The sequence below is a fragment of the Sinohyriopsis cumingii genome, chromosome 16 (assembly GCF_028554795.1).
Source record: "Sinohyriopsis cumingii isolate HCF-2022 chromosome 16, ASM2855479v2, whole genome shotgun sequence".
NCBI lineage: Eukaryota > Metazoa > Mollusca > Bivalvia > Unionida > Unionidae > Sinohyriopsis > Sinohyriopsis cumingii.
This window is the reverse complement of record NC_142976.1, coordinates 77,965,111-77,982,613: the sequence shown is the minus strand read 5'-3', so window position 1 is coordinate 77,982,613 and position 17,503 is coordinate 77,965,111. Positions and strand designations below refer to the sequence as shown.

Below are 17,503 nucleotides of genomic sequence, written 5' to 3'. Positions count from 1 at the left end.
GTACTATTAATAGTAACAAAGGTAATGGTGCTAGTTGGACAGTAGCTATAGTAGTAGGCAGTGGAAGCTGGGCTGAAGAGAAAGCTGTGAAAGAGAGACAACTCTTACAGCATGGTGAGGTACTCGAGTTACGCTGGACAGTACTGCACTCAGCTAACAAGATCATCCTGTTTAATTATGAACTTGTGAACCTATATAACCATAATGAAAGATGTCAAAACACTGAAGCCATTTGATTCAGCAACAAATTTAGATCCAGAGTTTAGAAAAGCTTTATTTTCAACAGTAAAATTGAAGAAAAAAAGAACCAGCTTATATCAAAGAAACACTTGTATTTTTTTTTAAATATAACTTGTTCCATTTACAAAAGAGGTTAAATACTGGAGCAGACAAAATCATTTAGTGGTATGTACCTATAAATGACAGAAGAAAGAAAATCTTGGTTTTAATGAAAATGTTCTTGATCATTTGGTATAAATAAATGAGATTAGTGCCTTATATACTTGTCAAACTGCAGATCTAGGCCTAATAGCAGTTTGTTAGGGGTAAGCAGTAAAGCAAACAAAACAGACCCTGATCTACTGGTGTATTATGTGATGGCAGATCAGGGTCTACATTGTTTGTAGTTGAAATCCACTTTTAAGTGAGCATAATACAAGCTATTATATGGCAGCAACTGTATATCTTAAATCAAAAATAAAAAAATGTTTCTTTTGAAAAACAATCACTTTATTTTAATGGAATCAAGATTTTTTTAATTTCTAAAAGTAAGTATAGTCCAAATGTGGTGGCAAGCATACCATGCAGAACATAAAAAGAACAGTAACATTTTGTAGTTATAAACTAATAAATATTTACAAAAATTCAAAACATATCCACAACAAAACCCATTTAGAGTTATTACAGAAATAAAAAGCTGGCAGATCATGTGTAAATATTATAATTATAGTTCTGATGAATAATGATGACAAATCAATTACTTAAAAGACTTGATATTTTATATGTTAACAAGTTTAATATAATTTTAAATAATGGCAAAAGCAAAATTTACTTTTACAATGGAAAGATCAAAAGTAAAGGTAGATACATAGTTACAGATGAATGTAAAAATATCAAAATGTTGGCATAAGACAACCAAGCTATCATAAACAGTAAATAATCCTTCAGAAATTTAAAGTTTAAAAAAAGCATCTTTCAAAGGACAAAATCTGAACACAACTGCTCAAGTTGTAAAATTATCACATGCATTATTTCACTGTCAATCTAACAACAAAAACAAAAATTCTTTCATGATAGCTTTATACTGTTAACAATAAAAAATCCAACACCAGTGATTTTCTGTGATAGTTATGTTCATTGGCTACTTCTTGAGTAACAGTTATGACACACCAGAATAAAATAGGCTATAGATAGTTCCTGAAGGACATCATCAGCCACCATATTTGTGGTCAACTGGCAGATTTACCGTTGACTTTATATGGTTTTGAAGCTAAATTAACTTCATTAAATCTCCAGACACTTTTAATAAAATTTAAATATTAACAGAGCACAAATCAGGCTTTCTGTTAGTATCTATATTTGTGATTTGTAAGATGACTTTGCTTCAATGTGCCTTGTTAAAAATGGTAAATTTTGGTGATCACATATAAGAGAAACTGTCAGGTTGCCCATTGTCCAGGTAAAATGGGCTGAATATCATCTGACAGTGACCTTATCGGGAAGCATCTGTTTGCAAAGTAATAAATTGTTTTTAAAAATCTAGCCTTGGTAAGATTACACAAAATTTCTAATCGTCTGTACGAACAACCATGATGATCAACTGCATCCAAAATGACCAAATCGATAAGCATGAGGGTATTCTGGATGTAGTGAACATGTAATTACATGCTCTTTGTCTCTGTACTTGAAAGTCACTCTCTGAACTGGCTGCTATTTTTGTGCCATAATTAAATTCATGTAAAATTCTCATATACCCAAATCATTTTGCAACATGAAATAATTAATTATGGATAAAATATGTTATGGCAGCCATTCATTTTAGAAAATGCTAACAATGAAGATCCTTTAATTAATTTCAGTATTAGAAATGAGTCTTTAATAAAGCACAAAAAATTCCATTATAAGCTTATTGTGAGTACTTTTGTTTAAAACAACGACTAAAAATAGGGAGATTCAATTTTGCCTGGTATATTTAGGTATTACTGGCATTTTTAAGCAAAGACTTTACAAAATTGTATGAGTTATGATAATCAATCTCCTGATACATTCTTTATTAATACAATAAAAACTGCAATGAATAACATTTGATTGAACTAAGTGAAATGTATATTTATACACTCAAAAGAATCATTTTGCAATTTTCACAAATTTGCTAAGCATTATAACATGCTATTTTTATTTCAAAAGTTTTAACAATGTGCTCTTGGAACTCTAAGCTATTACCGTGCATGAATGCCAGATTTTAATATTGGCCCCTTAGTGCATCAAGGTGCTATTTGCACTTTTGGTCAGTTTTGCCATTTTATGATAAAACACTTCAAAACAGTCGTATCTAACTGTGACAAAACAATCTGACACTCTGATACACCAATATCTTATGAATTATTAAAATTGTCAAAGTCATATCTGCATAAAGTCTGAAAACTCTGTACATAAATGAGCTGTGTGCATTGTTTGCATGCATCAAGTTTCAATTTGGCAACTTGATGCATTTGCCAAAAACAGATCCATAATGGTTTTGTTCACATAGTCCCCTCAGTAAGGTATGGTTTCAAAGTACACATAGATGGCGTGGTGAGAAACCTGGCTTATCAGTAGTGTGCTAATTGTCTGTAAACTTCTGCAATTAATAATGCATGCCATTCATTTATATTTCACAGAATATTCTAACTCATTTCCATTATATCAGTACCAATATGCTCCAGTTGTTCTTACTTGTGTTAAGTTGATTGCTTTAAAAATAATAATTTGAAATAAGACTATAGTAAATTATCAGATTATTGCATTCCCAATGCATATAATGATCTATTTGTATTTGCCAAGTAATGACCAAAATATTATTGTAATGTTACAGTATCTCATGGTACATGCAGGTATAGGGGGCCCCCGAGTGGCCAAGTGGTCTAAAACACTAACCGTTATGGATCACTGCCATCTCACCTCTGTCTGTGTGGGTTCGAGTCTTGGGTTCAGTCAATGTGGGTACATGAGAAAGCTTGCCAGTAGTTTATTGTGGGTCGTGGTTCTTTCTAGGGGTTTTCTGGGTTCTTCCTCCACCACTGATACTGGCCGCCATGAATAGCATATCTTGTGCTGAAAAATGGCATTAAACCCTACAACAACAACATGCAGGTACAATACAGAGATTAGTCTCACTGGTCAGTCAGTACAATTAAAGCTGTCATTTATGAAATGGACACTCAGAAGGGAAATGCAAATGACAAAGCACATCCGAAAAGTGTTTCTAAGAATAACATTGATGATGAGGGAGTTAGCAAAGATAAACCCTTGGCCGTGTTTCAGAGAAGGATATGGGGGATTGTTGAAAAAGGCCAGTGTGAACAAATGAATAATTCAATTGATAAGGATTACCAGACTTTAAAAGATGATTTCATCTAATTCAAACATAGCAGGGTCTTTAAACAGCGAATTAACGACTGACCAAAAAACAAGCATGGAAAAAAGGACAAGAAAATGGATTTAAGGAAACTTAAAATTCAAACATACTTATTTACATTCATGAGATCTGAAAGATAAAATTAAAAAGGGTGCATTATTAGAGACAATACAAACGTGAACTGAATAAAAGAGAGGCATTTGTCTTACGAAAATCACTAAGCTGAAGAGCACGAGATTACACAAGTTGAAACAAGTTATCAGACCAACATGTTCAGTGATTTGACAACTTGCTTGCTTGCAATGGATATAAATGTGTTGTTGATGGGGAATGCTCCTTTGCAGCACTTAAGGATGAAGAGCCTGATAGATGATGGATGGAAAGACTAAATGATAATAAATGGGCTCCACCAACTTCGCTAAATAAAAATAACCAGAAAAGCTTGTATATTGGCAATTAATATATTATCTGCCCAATCTAAACATTTTCTTACTGTTAAAACCTAATATATAAGAATATTTATATCATAAACTGAATAAGGTAGTCTGTTTTCTTCAGTTTTTTAACTTCATTCATGAAAGAGTCCATTCTAAAAATGTACATCCAGAAAATGTTCACAAAGAAGAAGACAATGTGTTGGAGTGCCGAAACATTTTTATTGGTTTAAATGTAATATGCCCATATGGAAAACCAACTTTTAGATGCATGACTTGAATGTCAGTTAACTTCACCAGTCAGATATGGTTGGAATACTCTCCTAATTTTGCAGTTAGCACATTATTTAACAAGTGATTTTATTTGGAAAATGAATCTGTGTAGTAAACCACTACACGTATCTTGATCTAAATATACAGCAACCAATTTTTGTGTGTGTGGGGGAGAGTAACATTACAAAATCAAATGCAACTTAAGACAGAAAATCTTTGGCATATTACAAAATTACTTATTAAACTTGCAATTACATATTAAATAAGTTCTGTATGTTGATTTTTTTGTATCCAACTTTAAAGATAATAATATATATTTTTTTCATTTTACAGATACCATAAAATTGGCACAAATGAGAAATCCATTCTTCTATCTTCAGCAGCTACAACAAGATAACAACTACAATCCACATATACATAACCAAAATGTTGAATGCTGCATATACAAGATAGAATTTTTGTTTATGACAGTTGGCACACATATTTGTGGATTTTTTTAAACACTGGAAAGACAATATAATAGTAAAGTAAGCAAACAAATACGAAGGGAATGCTGTATAAACTGATAAACATGTTTAAAATAGATAACTAGTTATTCCTTGATGTAGGTCCCCCGCACACAAAAAAGGAATTGAAAAAGAAGACACTGTTCTTTAGTTAAGATCTGCATTCATCTGCACAAAATTTAAATAATAAATAGCAACAACAAAGACTAATATTATTTAGCTACATGTACATACAGAGCATCTAGATAATCATTATACTGCATTACAGAGCTAATGTAACATTACATTAGGCAAATGCCAGCAGACTGTTCATAAAAAGCCTCACACCTAATAAAGATCACAAAAATTTCACAGGAGAATGTAAAATATATTACAATCACAGGAAGGCTCTGCTCCAAAATCTGTCTCAAAAACATAAAAAAGTCACAGCATAAATTATTTGTAGTCCCCCCTGTTTTGCATAAGATATCTGAAGAAAAACAACAATTTTTAGGCAAAGAATACTTCCTAAAATATAACTGTAATAATAAACATTGAACAGAAAGAATTATATTTCTCTCTTGGCGTGATCAGTCAAAACTTCCAAAACTGCCAAAACTGCCGACACTGCCCATGCTACTAAGTGAGCTCCAGCTTCCCCAGCGACCCATGCCCCATCCAAAGGGTCCTCTTCCCATCATCCTGCTGGCTCCATAACCCAAAAGTGCACCACCTGCTAAACCTACAAAGTGATTGGGCAAATACAATTTAAAAGAATACATAAATGAAATGCAAAGAGAGAATAAATAGAAAAACAGCTATCAGAACAATTACTAGTATCCCGATCCAATCACAGCTGTTACAGATTTTATCAGTTTTATGCTTAGTGAACTTGACCTTTGACATTTTGGTCACCCTATCAAAGAAATTACTTCCTCAACCCAAGTATAGTATTTCCTAACTTTGCACTAACTCACAACTTTACCTCCAGTGACCTCAGCCCTATTTACACCAGATCATTATATTTCCTGACATCAGGACTGGTTGAAAGAATTTCCATGAATCCCAGATAAGTCCATTTTTTCTTGTTAAATGCCAAGTACTACAACAATCTCTTATATTTTTGAGAAACTCCAACATAATAAATGTGGCAAGAAAACTATTTTTATTATGTTTGAGTTCAAATGTTCACAGGATAACTAAATGCAATGTAAAATTCTTTGTCATGGCCTTTGACCTTCAACAAGATATGTCTGATTGCATCTTTTTCATTCAGGACCAACTTCAGATCATAGGACTTGTTATTAAAACATTATACACCATGTCAACCTGGTCATCCATGCATACGTGGAGTAGTGTTAAACAATTTTTCAAAATAGCCATTGTGGCAGCTATACTGGATGTCTGAGGGGCACAATTTTCACTGAGGGGCAATGAGAGATCATAAGTATTTTTGTGAATACCTCATGCTGACAACTATCCATTCTGAAGGACTAGAGATAACAAAGTTTTCAAGATGGTCACCTATGGGGGCCATACTGGATGCAAAATTGACATTATTTTCACTTATGTCCAACCATAAGTCTTTCAGTAAAGCTACCACGTTGATATAACCAAATCATTCATGAGGAGTTGCAATAACAAGATTTTCATGATGGACACCATGGCAGCTATACAAAAGGTCAGATCAGCAGCATATTTTTAAGGTATGTAAGTACGTAATAGTGCTTTATGGCACCTAAGCATAAAAGGGCTATGTAGTGCCAACAAAAGGCTATGTTTCAAAAAATGCACAAAAAATGAAGATTACAACTTTCTAAATAAATGCATAATTAGGCACAAAAAGAAAATAAAATCTGAAGGTTAAAGATGTATTAATTCTCAGAAATGTTTATAAAATAACAGATAAAGTAACCTTCAAAATTTGTTCACAATTTCCTGTATAAAAAACAATCTGTTACAAATTCCAAGATTTTCCAAGGTGGTACATCCATGTGCAGTTTCTTCAAGCAGTCCATGTCAAAATACTTGTCTCACAGGATGGAAATAAACACTTGACAAGACTGTGCTCCAGTGACAATGGACACTGGTCAAGGTTTGCCCTTCACGAGATACGCCTGAGTCAGGTATGCCAGTCCATCACATGATTGGCACATTTTTTTAAATGACCAACAAGAGATCATATGAATTTTTATTTTAGTGAAAACCCAATGTCAATAGGACCATCCATTCAGAAGGAGTAGTGATAAAAAAATTCATGCTGGCTATCTTGCAGCAATACTGTTAAGTCAGATTGGCTTAATTTTCATTTAGGATGATAAAAAGTCTTTCAGTGAAAACCCCATGCTGATATGACTGTCTGTTTAGGAGAAGTAGTGACAAGAAAATTTTCAAGATGGCTGCCATGGTGGCCATACTGGATGTTTGAAGATCATCATTTTCGTTTAGGACCAACTGATGTAGACCATGAGATAAATGTATTTGTAATTGTTCATGGTAATCCTGCTAGCGGTTTAGCATGAGCAGTGAGAACAAACTTGTGTTAATCTCTGCCAGATAGTTGACAGATGGACAGAAGTCCATCACATAAACTCTTCTGGACTACGACCAGCAGAGCCTTAAAGAAAATCCAAAATCATCACTCATGCGACCTAGACAGCTGACCCTAAATTAAACAGGTGTTCATACTACAAGAACACAGTCAACTTAAAAGTTACAGAAAATTCTGCATTAAACTTGATTTATATGCAGAAACCACAGATCAAAGGCCAACTTCACTGACTTGACCTTTGGCCTTTTTGACTTCCAAACACCTATGGGGAGCTATCTGCACATAATGGCCACATACATATAATTAGTACACAATATTTATTGCATGAAAACTAAGAATTAGCACACCCACTGCACACCCCACATCAAAGTTGAAATTCTTTCTGTACCAGAGGGCAGTCCCTCTATTTAGTTCATGATAAAATGAAAGATAAAGGAGGGCTAATGGATGGAAAGACAAAAAGAGCGAGATGAATAGATATCACAATATCCCTCTAGAAATCTGTTGGCTTTCAAATTTGCTTATGAGTGAATTTACCATGGTGAATTGTCTAGTTTATGTTTATGTTTTCTAGAGTTTTCTTTTCTTCTGATGAATCGTTTATTATACGATCATTTCATCCTTCTTTGCATTTGGTACTCATATTTAAACTTCTTTTTTTCCACCGATAGGAATCATCCCTATTTCTGGTGCAGAAAGAAAACTTCCAATTAGAAAGCTAGAAAAGTGTTTATTTTCTTCAGTTTTCTTTGTTTGCTGCCGTGAAGTTGCTTGTTTTCCCTCAATATAGAGTCAATACCCATTCCAGATGATCTGGAATAACGCCAATTTTGAGTCAAGATCCATTCCTGATTATTTGGAATAGAGTCAAGACCTATTCCAGATGGTTTGGAATGGAGTCAATGTATTCAAATGGCCAGTAACTATCACAATTCATCAAAACCGATCTTATCCAGCTGTAAACTTCCCCTATATTTTATATATATATACTGTAATTTTTTCATTCATATATGGCCAGCCATCTTTAAATTGACAATTTATTCCATCTGAAACGGCTCCACATGCAGGATTGTAATTAAACTGTAAAAAACTAAATAAATAAATATCTCTCATAAATATATAGTTTATTACAATGTAACCATACCAAAGAAATATTCCAGTAAATAAAAATGGTTCAGAAGAAATTTAAAATAATTTCTAATTTCTAGCTATAACAAATTCACATGAACTGGAGAAATACAATTTCTGTTTATGATTGATTTTTGACTGGAAATTATATTATTACTGATTATTAAAGGATAAAAAAGGCTCCATATAAAATCAATAAAACTGGAATTGGAAATGGTACCATGGCCAGTCATTTTGCAGAATAATTAAATTTGAAGGAATAAAAAATATTGCTGTAATGGGGGATTATACTGTAGATAAGGTTTGAGGCCTTTATATGCCCCCATTGGACCCTTAACAAAATGGGGAAAAATTATTTACCTTTGTATCAGTGATTCCTTATTAAGTACTATATGTGTAAAAAAGCATGAATACTTTCATTAAAAAAAGGAAAAAATAAAAATGTAGCTAAAGTGGGACTGGTTCAGGGATATAGCTCTTCTACATATTATTCTCCTTTCAAAAAGAAGCAAGAGTTGAGGTTCTAGACAGTTCTAACTGACTCTGTGAAATTATCATGAATAATTTTGACCTTTTTCCCCTAAAAATAACTGGCATTCATTGCTTATATACCTGCAACCACCTTTCCAGTATTTCCACTCAAAAGGCCACCTCCAGTACCTCCACTAAAAAGGCCACCTTTTTTCTTCTCCTTGACGTACACAACATTGGGTTGCTGAGCGTAATAACCCTGGGGTGGTTGCTGATACCCATAGGCAGCTGGTTGTTGATAACCATAAGTACCTGTAAGATAAATGCATAAGCATAAAAGTTTATTTTTTGTTGTAATTAACACATTGCCTAGTTCTACCGATAACCATATGCTGTCAGTAAAATGTTTCTTTTAAAAAAATATAATGTAGTACTAACAAATTACAGCCCAGGGTATTAGTAAACCATTATTTAATCATACATGAGTTACAAAGCTTGTCAGACTCGTAATAAAGATGATTCGCTGATGTTCAGACAAGACAGTTTTAAGAAATAGACAACTGAAGCACCGCTGCCTGAAAAAGTTTGTCCTTCATATGCATATTACTCAAAAGTCAGCAAAGTTAATTCTTTTCAATTAATTCCCTTCCACACATGTCTGACTGGAATTATTGCTAAAGGGATGGAAGCCAACAAATAATAACATAGGTGAATCCCAACTCATCAGTGCAGATGATGGTCTGGTGTGTTTCTGTGGCTTTTAACACCTTTTTCAGCACACATAATAGTCCAAACATGGCAGCCAGTATATTGTGTGAATGAAGAACCCAGGCAAGAACCACTGATTGATGTGAAGCTAATGGCAAGCTGTCGGTAGAGTTAAGACTTGAACTCGTGTGGACAGAGGTGAGATGTGTGAAAAATCTGTAAAGGTGAGCACCATTAACCTATCAGCCATCTGGGGCCCCTATGCAGATGACAGACTTTATGTTATGTCATTTCCATAATGACTTTTTTCACCTGATACAACAGAGAGGCATTCCTCTGCATCACGTGCATGTTCTATCCTTGCCAAATAAATACAAGTATTTATAACATCATGTCATGCTTCTCTTAGCTAAAACTGAAACAAAACTGTAAATGAAATATTTAAAAACAATAAAATAGCTAAAGACCAGTAAACAAACTCTTCCCCAAGTTCTAAATAAACATTAAACTGTAGGAGTGATTATGACTTCTAATAAAATGCAAATAGGTGTAGCATACTGCATGCGGCAACCTGCAAGACCTAGTTTATCCAGTACACAAATTCGTTTAAATTGGAGCCCAGCTACAAGCTTTCCTTCAGACTCTTTGAACCATGCACCATATCTAGATCTCACTAAATAAAAGTATAATGTTGCTAAACATTGGATGAAAATGATTTTAGTCTTTAAAAAAATATTTTAACCAACCTGATGTATTTTGGCATAATTAGTATTGCATAAATTTCCACTGAAAGGTTTTCCCAGCAATAAGTATGCAGAATCTAATTCCTGCTGACTTAGACATCTGATGTTTATATTTGTTCCTCATGCAGTTTTATTTTTGGATTAGTAAATCAGTTTGTGCTTGTGGAAGTAAGTGGCTTCATACTGATTGGCTACCTGCATAAATTTTCTAAAAGACAGCTAAGCAACTTCCCTAAATGACTCAACACTTCTCATAAACAGACTCGTCCAGCATTCCAGCATGTATTCAAATGAAGCTTGTCATAATCACAATACTGGGATCCAATATTATGGCACTGTATTAAGAAAACCTGTCATTGTGAGTGGAAATGGAAATGACAGCATTAACATTGACATATTGAAGGTCAGTTTGCAACTATAAAATATTTCAAATAAGTGAATTATTTTCATCCTGTTTTTAGCTATATTGTGCTTGGACATAGTTTGCTCTAGCTGTGTGTACAAGGTGCACTGGGTCCAGAAGAAAACAACAGATTACTGCATTTGTATGAGAAAATGTGAATTAGTTTTTTTGGATGGATACTGCATAACCTGTGTTAGTGAAGTATCCATCCAAGAAAATGAGTTCATATTTTCCCATACAAATGCAGTAACCTTTTTATTATATCATCATTTTCTTATTCTACCTAAGATCTAATTATAAAAATATACTCTACAAGAAACAAAATAACCGAATTTATGCTGTATTCCAAAAAAATACATAACTGTAGATTCATCAATACACAACAACATTAATGTGCACATATCACTGCTTAGTGAAATTTGAACTTAGTCACACTTGACATCATTTTAAAAAAGAATTGCCATTTTGGTCTAACTAAAATTGAAATGTAGAGTCATATTGTGAATGAATCTGCATTGCAATAGTTTCCAGCTGGTCTGGAATGAATGGATTTTTTGTTGTCATTTTTTTCTACTCAAATTTGCTGATTATGGACTGGATTTAGCTGTGTCAATTCTACAATGAAATTTGATTTGAGCAGGAAGGGACATGTATTGACTCAGCTGCATGCGTGTTTCTGTTCTGTCATTTAATGTTTGTAATCATAATGTGGGAAAAATATGAACTCTTTCAATTGTAATTATCATCTCTTTCAACTGTAATTTTTAAAAAGACACTATGGAATATCAAATTCATTTCAAGTGCAGTAAGGAGAATCTTAATGCACTTGGAATGCAATCAAAATTACAGTACAATTTTGAAATGCATAATTGAACTTTAGAATCCATGACTTTGCTCATGTAATTTGGATTTGCAGAACTAAGAAAGTACATTTTAAGGAAATTCAAGATGCAAAGATTAAGTATAGTTTTTGCCATTCTTATTACCAGCTAAAGAAGACATATTTATGCCTGGTCACTTGCATGCTCTTTGTAAGGACCCCAGCTATGTTATGACCTGTATGGTATCTATTGCTTTTCTTGCAGACATTGCAACTATCATGTTCATTTATTTGCTTGTTTGAAAGTTTAATTTGTGACTCAGTAAACTTGTCCACATTGTTCACTTTATCATCTCTACTTTCAAACAGTCGAAAAAGCTGCTTTTGTGTATCCAAAAACAAATCTAATAAACTAAAACCGAAAGTCTAAAGACTTAATAAGTGTATATAGTTTGTTTGCAAAGTATTTCCTAATAAACTATACTCTTTTTAGGCACATGTGTCATGCACATTCGTGCCATATCAAGGTGTTCAGTATCATTAAATACTGCACGATTCTGACAATGAACAGTTAGCAGATAACAAAACGGAGTATATAATAATGATGTATCTTCATCAATATCTGGATCTACATCAAGTCATGAGAGATCCTAAAGCAATCTGGAACAGAAAAAACATGCACAGTCAATTTGAGGGGGCTTAATTGGGCTACAGATCATTCACATGTCTGACATTTACCCAAAAGTCAAATGCCATTGCAGCTGGTCAAGAAAGCTGGGTTATTATGATGCTTTCTGACACTGAAAGGTTTTTATATATTTTATTAATGGCAGTTACACCAAATAGCAAACCAGTATTATTTTTGCAAGCTTGAAAGGCTTTATGCCAGGTTGTTTTTCTGGTAAGTTGAGCAAACCTCTGCAGATCAGTTTCTTAAAAAAATAAAGTCATGTAAATAAAAGTTCTTCTAGGTTTTTAGTAACAATGATTTTTATTGAATAGTGGATCACCATTATTTGTGCAAACTGAATGATTTTCATGCCAAATGTTTTCTGTCAAATCTGGTCAAATTTTGCTGAGTTGTTTAGAAGAGGCATTTTAAGCTTATTTTTCATTTTTAGTAATTCAACAAAATTTTATGGCAGATCAGCATCGTATGTACAAACCTAAAATCCTTTCTTGACATAATTCTTTTTGTCTTTCACCAAATTCTGTTCAGCAGGTTTTTTAAAGTGTGTTATTATATCTTTTTAGAAACTGTGGCCATATTTTAGAGTGGATTTTAAGCATTTGCATAAATCTGAAATGCATGTATCCCAGGATGCTACCTGCCAAATTTTGTCTAATTTTGTTCAGTGTTGTTTTAAAAGAATTTGTTTAATGTTTTTTCCATTTTTTAACCATGGCAGCATGCTTGGTGATGAATCAACATTTTGTGCACAGAATTTAAACACCTTTATGGCATGTTGCTTTGTACAAAATCTTTGTAAATTCTGTAAAGAAGGTTTTCACAAGTCATTTAAAAGTTTTCTTATTTTTAGATGTGGTAGTTATATTAAATGGCGGATTGGCATAATGGCTGTAATGCCAGGATGCTTTATTTCACAATTTAGTCCAATTCTGTTTAGTGTTTCTTTTTAGGTGTTTTTTAAAGGTTTTGCTATTGTTAGTAATGGTGGCCATATCTAATGGCATATCGCATCATTTGCGTAAATCTGAAAATCATTAATGCCAGGATACTTTCTGAAGAAAAAAAACTTGGTCAAATTCTGTTTAACAGTTCTTGAGAAGAAGTTGCCAAAAGGTTTTTCTATTTTTTTTTAACAGCAGTCATATTTGATTGGAAATGTATACCAGTTCTAAAGACCTGAAGGCCTCTATGTCCAGGTTTTCACTAAAACTGGTAAATTTATATTAAAAAAAGAATGAATCTGACCATTATTGATGGAAATCAGATAATACACCAGTGAATCCAGACAAACCAGACTAGATGCAGGGCAATACAATAAACTTGCTTTGCCTTATGGCCTGGTGAAATAAATACACAAGTTAAGTTTTCATGGCAAGCACGCTGAAGAAAATGTAACTGAGAAAAAAATTCAGAGATTGAAAGTTGTCAGTGCACCTAAAATCTAGTTAAGATGAAAATCGTAAGTGTGCTAATCAAATAAATACGAGAAAAGAATGTGTTCGAAATGTATATAATATAGCAAACTTATCAACAAAAATATTTTGAAAATTTATCAAAAAAGATAAATGCAACTTTTTCTCAGGAAAGGTAGATCTGACTGGAAAGGACAGAAATCATACCTGGTGGTGGCTGTGTGGGATAACCTTGTGCAACACCTGGCTGGTAGGGCTGTTGGTATGGTTGTTGGTAATAACCACCAGGTGGAGGCTGGTAACCTGGTTGCTGTGGGTAGTACCCTTGTTGTTGGGGATATGGGGCTTGCTGATAGCTTGTTGTGGGTGGGATGTATCCTGCTGATGTGAGAGGATGACCTGTTCAAAGGAAAGAAAATATTTTACAAAGGAGCAGTTTGTCATGCATAAATGCAACCAGTCTTTTAGACTATTTACAAAGTGCAGAAAATCAATTCTTAAATATTTAATGTAACAATAAATACTCTTATTATCATTTGTTATTTCAGTTTGAAAGAAGCTTTTTAATGGTTTTTACTGAATATCTAATAAAAATCCAGCTCTTGAATGGTTCTTACTGGAATATCTAATAAAAATCCAGCTATTGAATGGTTCTTACTGGAGTATCTAATAAAAATCCAGCTATTGAATGGTTCTTGCTGGAATATCTCATCTGAATGACTAAAATGTTGAGAGAATCTGAATATGTATGAATGTTACTAATCACTGTTCTTTTAGGACTTTTTGACAAACCAACAGAGTAGTGTGGTAATTCCCATGTTTATATTGTCTATCAGCATGGTAGTGTGGTAATTCCTATGTTTATATTGTATACCAGCATGGTAGTGTGGTAAATACCATGTTTATATTGTATACCAGCATGGTAATGTGGTAATTCCTATGTTCATATTATATACTAGCATGGTAATGTGGCCATTCCCATGTTTATCTTGTCCACAAGCATGGTAGTGTGGCAATTCCCATGTTTGTATTGTATACCAGCACGGTAATGTGGTAAATCCCATGTTTATATTGTATACCAGCATGGTAATGTGGTAATTCCTATGTTCATATTATATACTAGCATGGTAATGTGGCCATTCCCATTTCTGTATTGTCTACTGGTATCAATGTGCAGGAACTCCCATGTTTATATTGTATACCAGCATGGTAGTGTGGTAATAGTAAAGACATATATGTCTTTGTGATGCAAGCAATACTAAAAAAATGGGAAATACACATGCTGAGGGATTATGGTTTTGTTTCACTAATGATGAATCCTGACAGTCTCACATGAGTTGAAGAAGACAAGGCAAATTTATCATGGAGCAAGACAATTCAAGAATAACTTTAAATCTTTGCACTACATCCTCAGGTTCAATGTCTTTTTTAGTGCATGCAACAAACTCTGAGATTCCTATAAGGTTACATGATAGGCTGGATTCTGACAAGTTTGACATTCATTTTTGTTACATAATTTATACTGAAAAAAACTTCCTGTGCTGCATGAGTATGGTTTTTCTTTTACTTATGCTTACTACTTGGTAGTCTCATGCAATAGTATGGTAAAATGGATATTGTATTGATGTCTGCCCAAGAGTGGGAAAATGTGTCATTTTGTCATTAAAAGGTCAAGAGTATAAGAAATAAAACAGATTACAGGACAAGATCACAAGGTGAAAATGTGCATTCTATAATGCGTCCTAAATGATGGGTATTTAAGACTTAAGTGACCTAATTTCATATGTCAGCATTTTATGTTGCTGAAAATTGCTGCTTAGAATTACTGTACATGTAAGAAAAATGAGCATAAAAAAGGTCAGATTTGTTGAAGCATTTTTCAGGGCATTCACAAATGACTTTAAACTCTTGTGTTACATCCCTGCATTCAAAGTCCTCACTTGTGCTGCGGCAAACATACACACAAAAAGAACTGTGTAGGATCCCTTTGTACATACCCTAAAAATGTTTCCTTCACAAATATGCTAAATGTGCACAGCTTCCTTGTTTGACCAGATAACTCATGAAAGCGCTCATAATATGGGGGACACTGTGTGCTTGTTTGTTTAATTTTGATTTCAAATTTAAATCTACCTTTCAAAAAAAATCTGACATAACGCTATGATGTCTTTGGTGTGACAGTTTATAGTGATGTCTAGCACTGGGGCATCATGCTGCAGACATGTAACCTCTTAATGTTGAGTGCCAAGTGAGGAAGCTGCTAGTATCATTTTTATAAGTCTTTGTTATGACTCGACTGGGGTTCGAACCCATGACCTCCTGTATCTCAGGCTGATGATCTAACCACTTAGGCCACCAGAGCAGTCATGGGGATAATGTGGATCCAATTTTGTCTTAAAGAAAATGTCAAATAAATGGGTCTCTATTTCTTGAACATGAATGAAATCATGATCAAAATTGGTAAACGAATCCTTGAAATATCATCAAAAAGTTGGTTTTTGCCTTGCAATTTGGAATCAAAATCATTAAATGTGCAACTTTTATATGACTTGTTACATTTTCATTTAGTGAAAAAGTTGGCAATGCCTAATGGTGGCAACACTTTAAGTAACAAATACCAATTAAATTTGTCTCATCAAGTGAAATTGGTGTTTCAATTTTACCTTTAAATTAAATTTCATTGTAATAATCACAAATGTGATATACTTTTTGTACTAAAATGTGAAAAGTGATATGGTAATTGACTGTCAAAGTGATGCCTACAACTGTTTCTGAGAGAACCTAATTTAGTGCCAACTATGTTTAGATCTGAGACTTGATGAAGTGTTTGTTACATTGTTACAATCAGTTTAAAGTAGATATGCTTTTTATTATAACATTAATTTCATCTTTTGTATCAAGTCAATAAAGGAGCAGAATAAAAACCATTAAAAGACATGTAAATTCTACCAGCATAAGAGTTAGTGGTCAGGGGTGTGTGTTATCTCTTTTAAACTGACTATAATAACCTGTTTAAATAATATTATCCAAATCACATCATTACAATATATCACAGTAATGGTTTTCTGCTAATCATTTACAATTGTAATCAAGGTTATGAAGTGTACCAAATGATGGCGTACTTGGTGAATTTAAAGTTAAATTTTGTTGATTGGTCTTTTAACTCATTAACCCCTGGATGTTTTTGTTGTTTTCGCTTGAAATGTGAGTAAGAAACACATTTTGGGTGCTTTTTCTAAATACATCCTAATACATTGACTTCCAAGAGATTTCCCAATAACCTAATGCCTAGTTGTTTTAGAAGCATTGTTTTTCATTGGCTATTTTACTTGTGCAGGAGCAGAAGGGTAAAAGTTGGAGTTCTTTTTTATTTTTTGCTTAATGCACCTATCATTTTTGTATCGAGACCACTCTTTATTCCAAATGCCCATCTTATCCTACTTTTTGCAAAGGTTCACCTGTCTGTGTGCAGTTTAGACTGGTCTGCCTTAGATCTGAGGCCAAAAAGTCTAAAATCCAGACACAAAATCAGATTCTGACCACAGGCGAATTTTGGGTAGAAAAAAAATCGAGTCCAAAAAAATTAGAGTTTGCCCCTATGTATTTTGTAGTGCAACTAGAACATCCAGATTATTTGGTATCATTGTAGAGCTACATCTGTCTACCTTTCTATAATACCACCCACTTTAGTGTATCATACATGAACTTGACGCTACAGAGCTTGACAGAAGGATACTACCTCTTGATGCGTAAATGCAGCGCCAGGGG

General features: G+C 33.6%; 1 protein-coding gene across 4 annotated transcripts in view; it reads right to left on the bottom strand.

Moving 5' to 3' along the window:
- Positions 1 to 256: 256 nt before the first annotated feature.
- The window catches only part of LOC149780854 (uncharacterized), a 36,639-nt gene continuing 19,392 nt past the window's right edge, over positions 257 to 17,503 (bottom strand). For all 4 annotated transcript variants that reach the window (XM_089937939.1, XM_089937938.1, XM_089937941.1 and 1 more), the window contains 3 exons: positions 13,943 to 14,134; positions 9,100 to 9,270; positions 257 to 5,550 (listed from right to left, as the gene is read on the bottom strand). In XM_089937939.1, the coding sequence (XP_089794065.1) occupies positions 5,399 to 5,550; positions 9,100 to 9,270; positions 13,943 to 14,134 (515 nt within the window). In that variant the 3' untranslated portion in view covers positions 257 to 5,398. The remainder of the gene's footprint in view (positions 5,551 to 9,099; positions 9,271 to 13,942; positions 14,135 to 17,503) is intronic.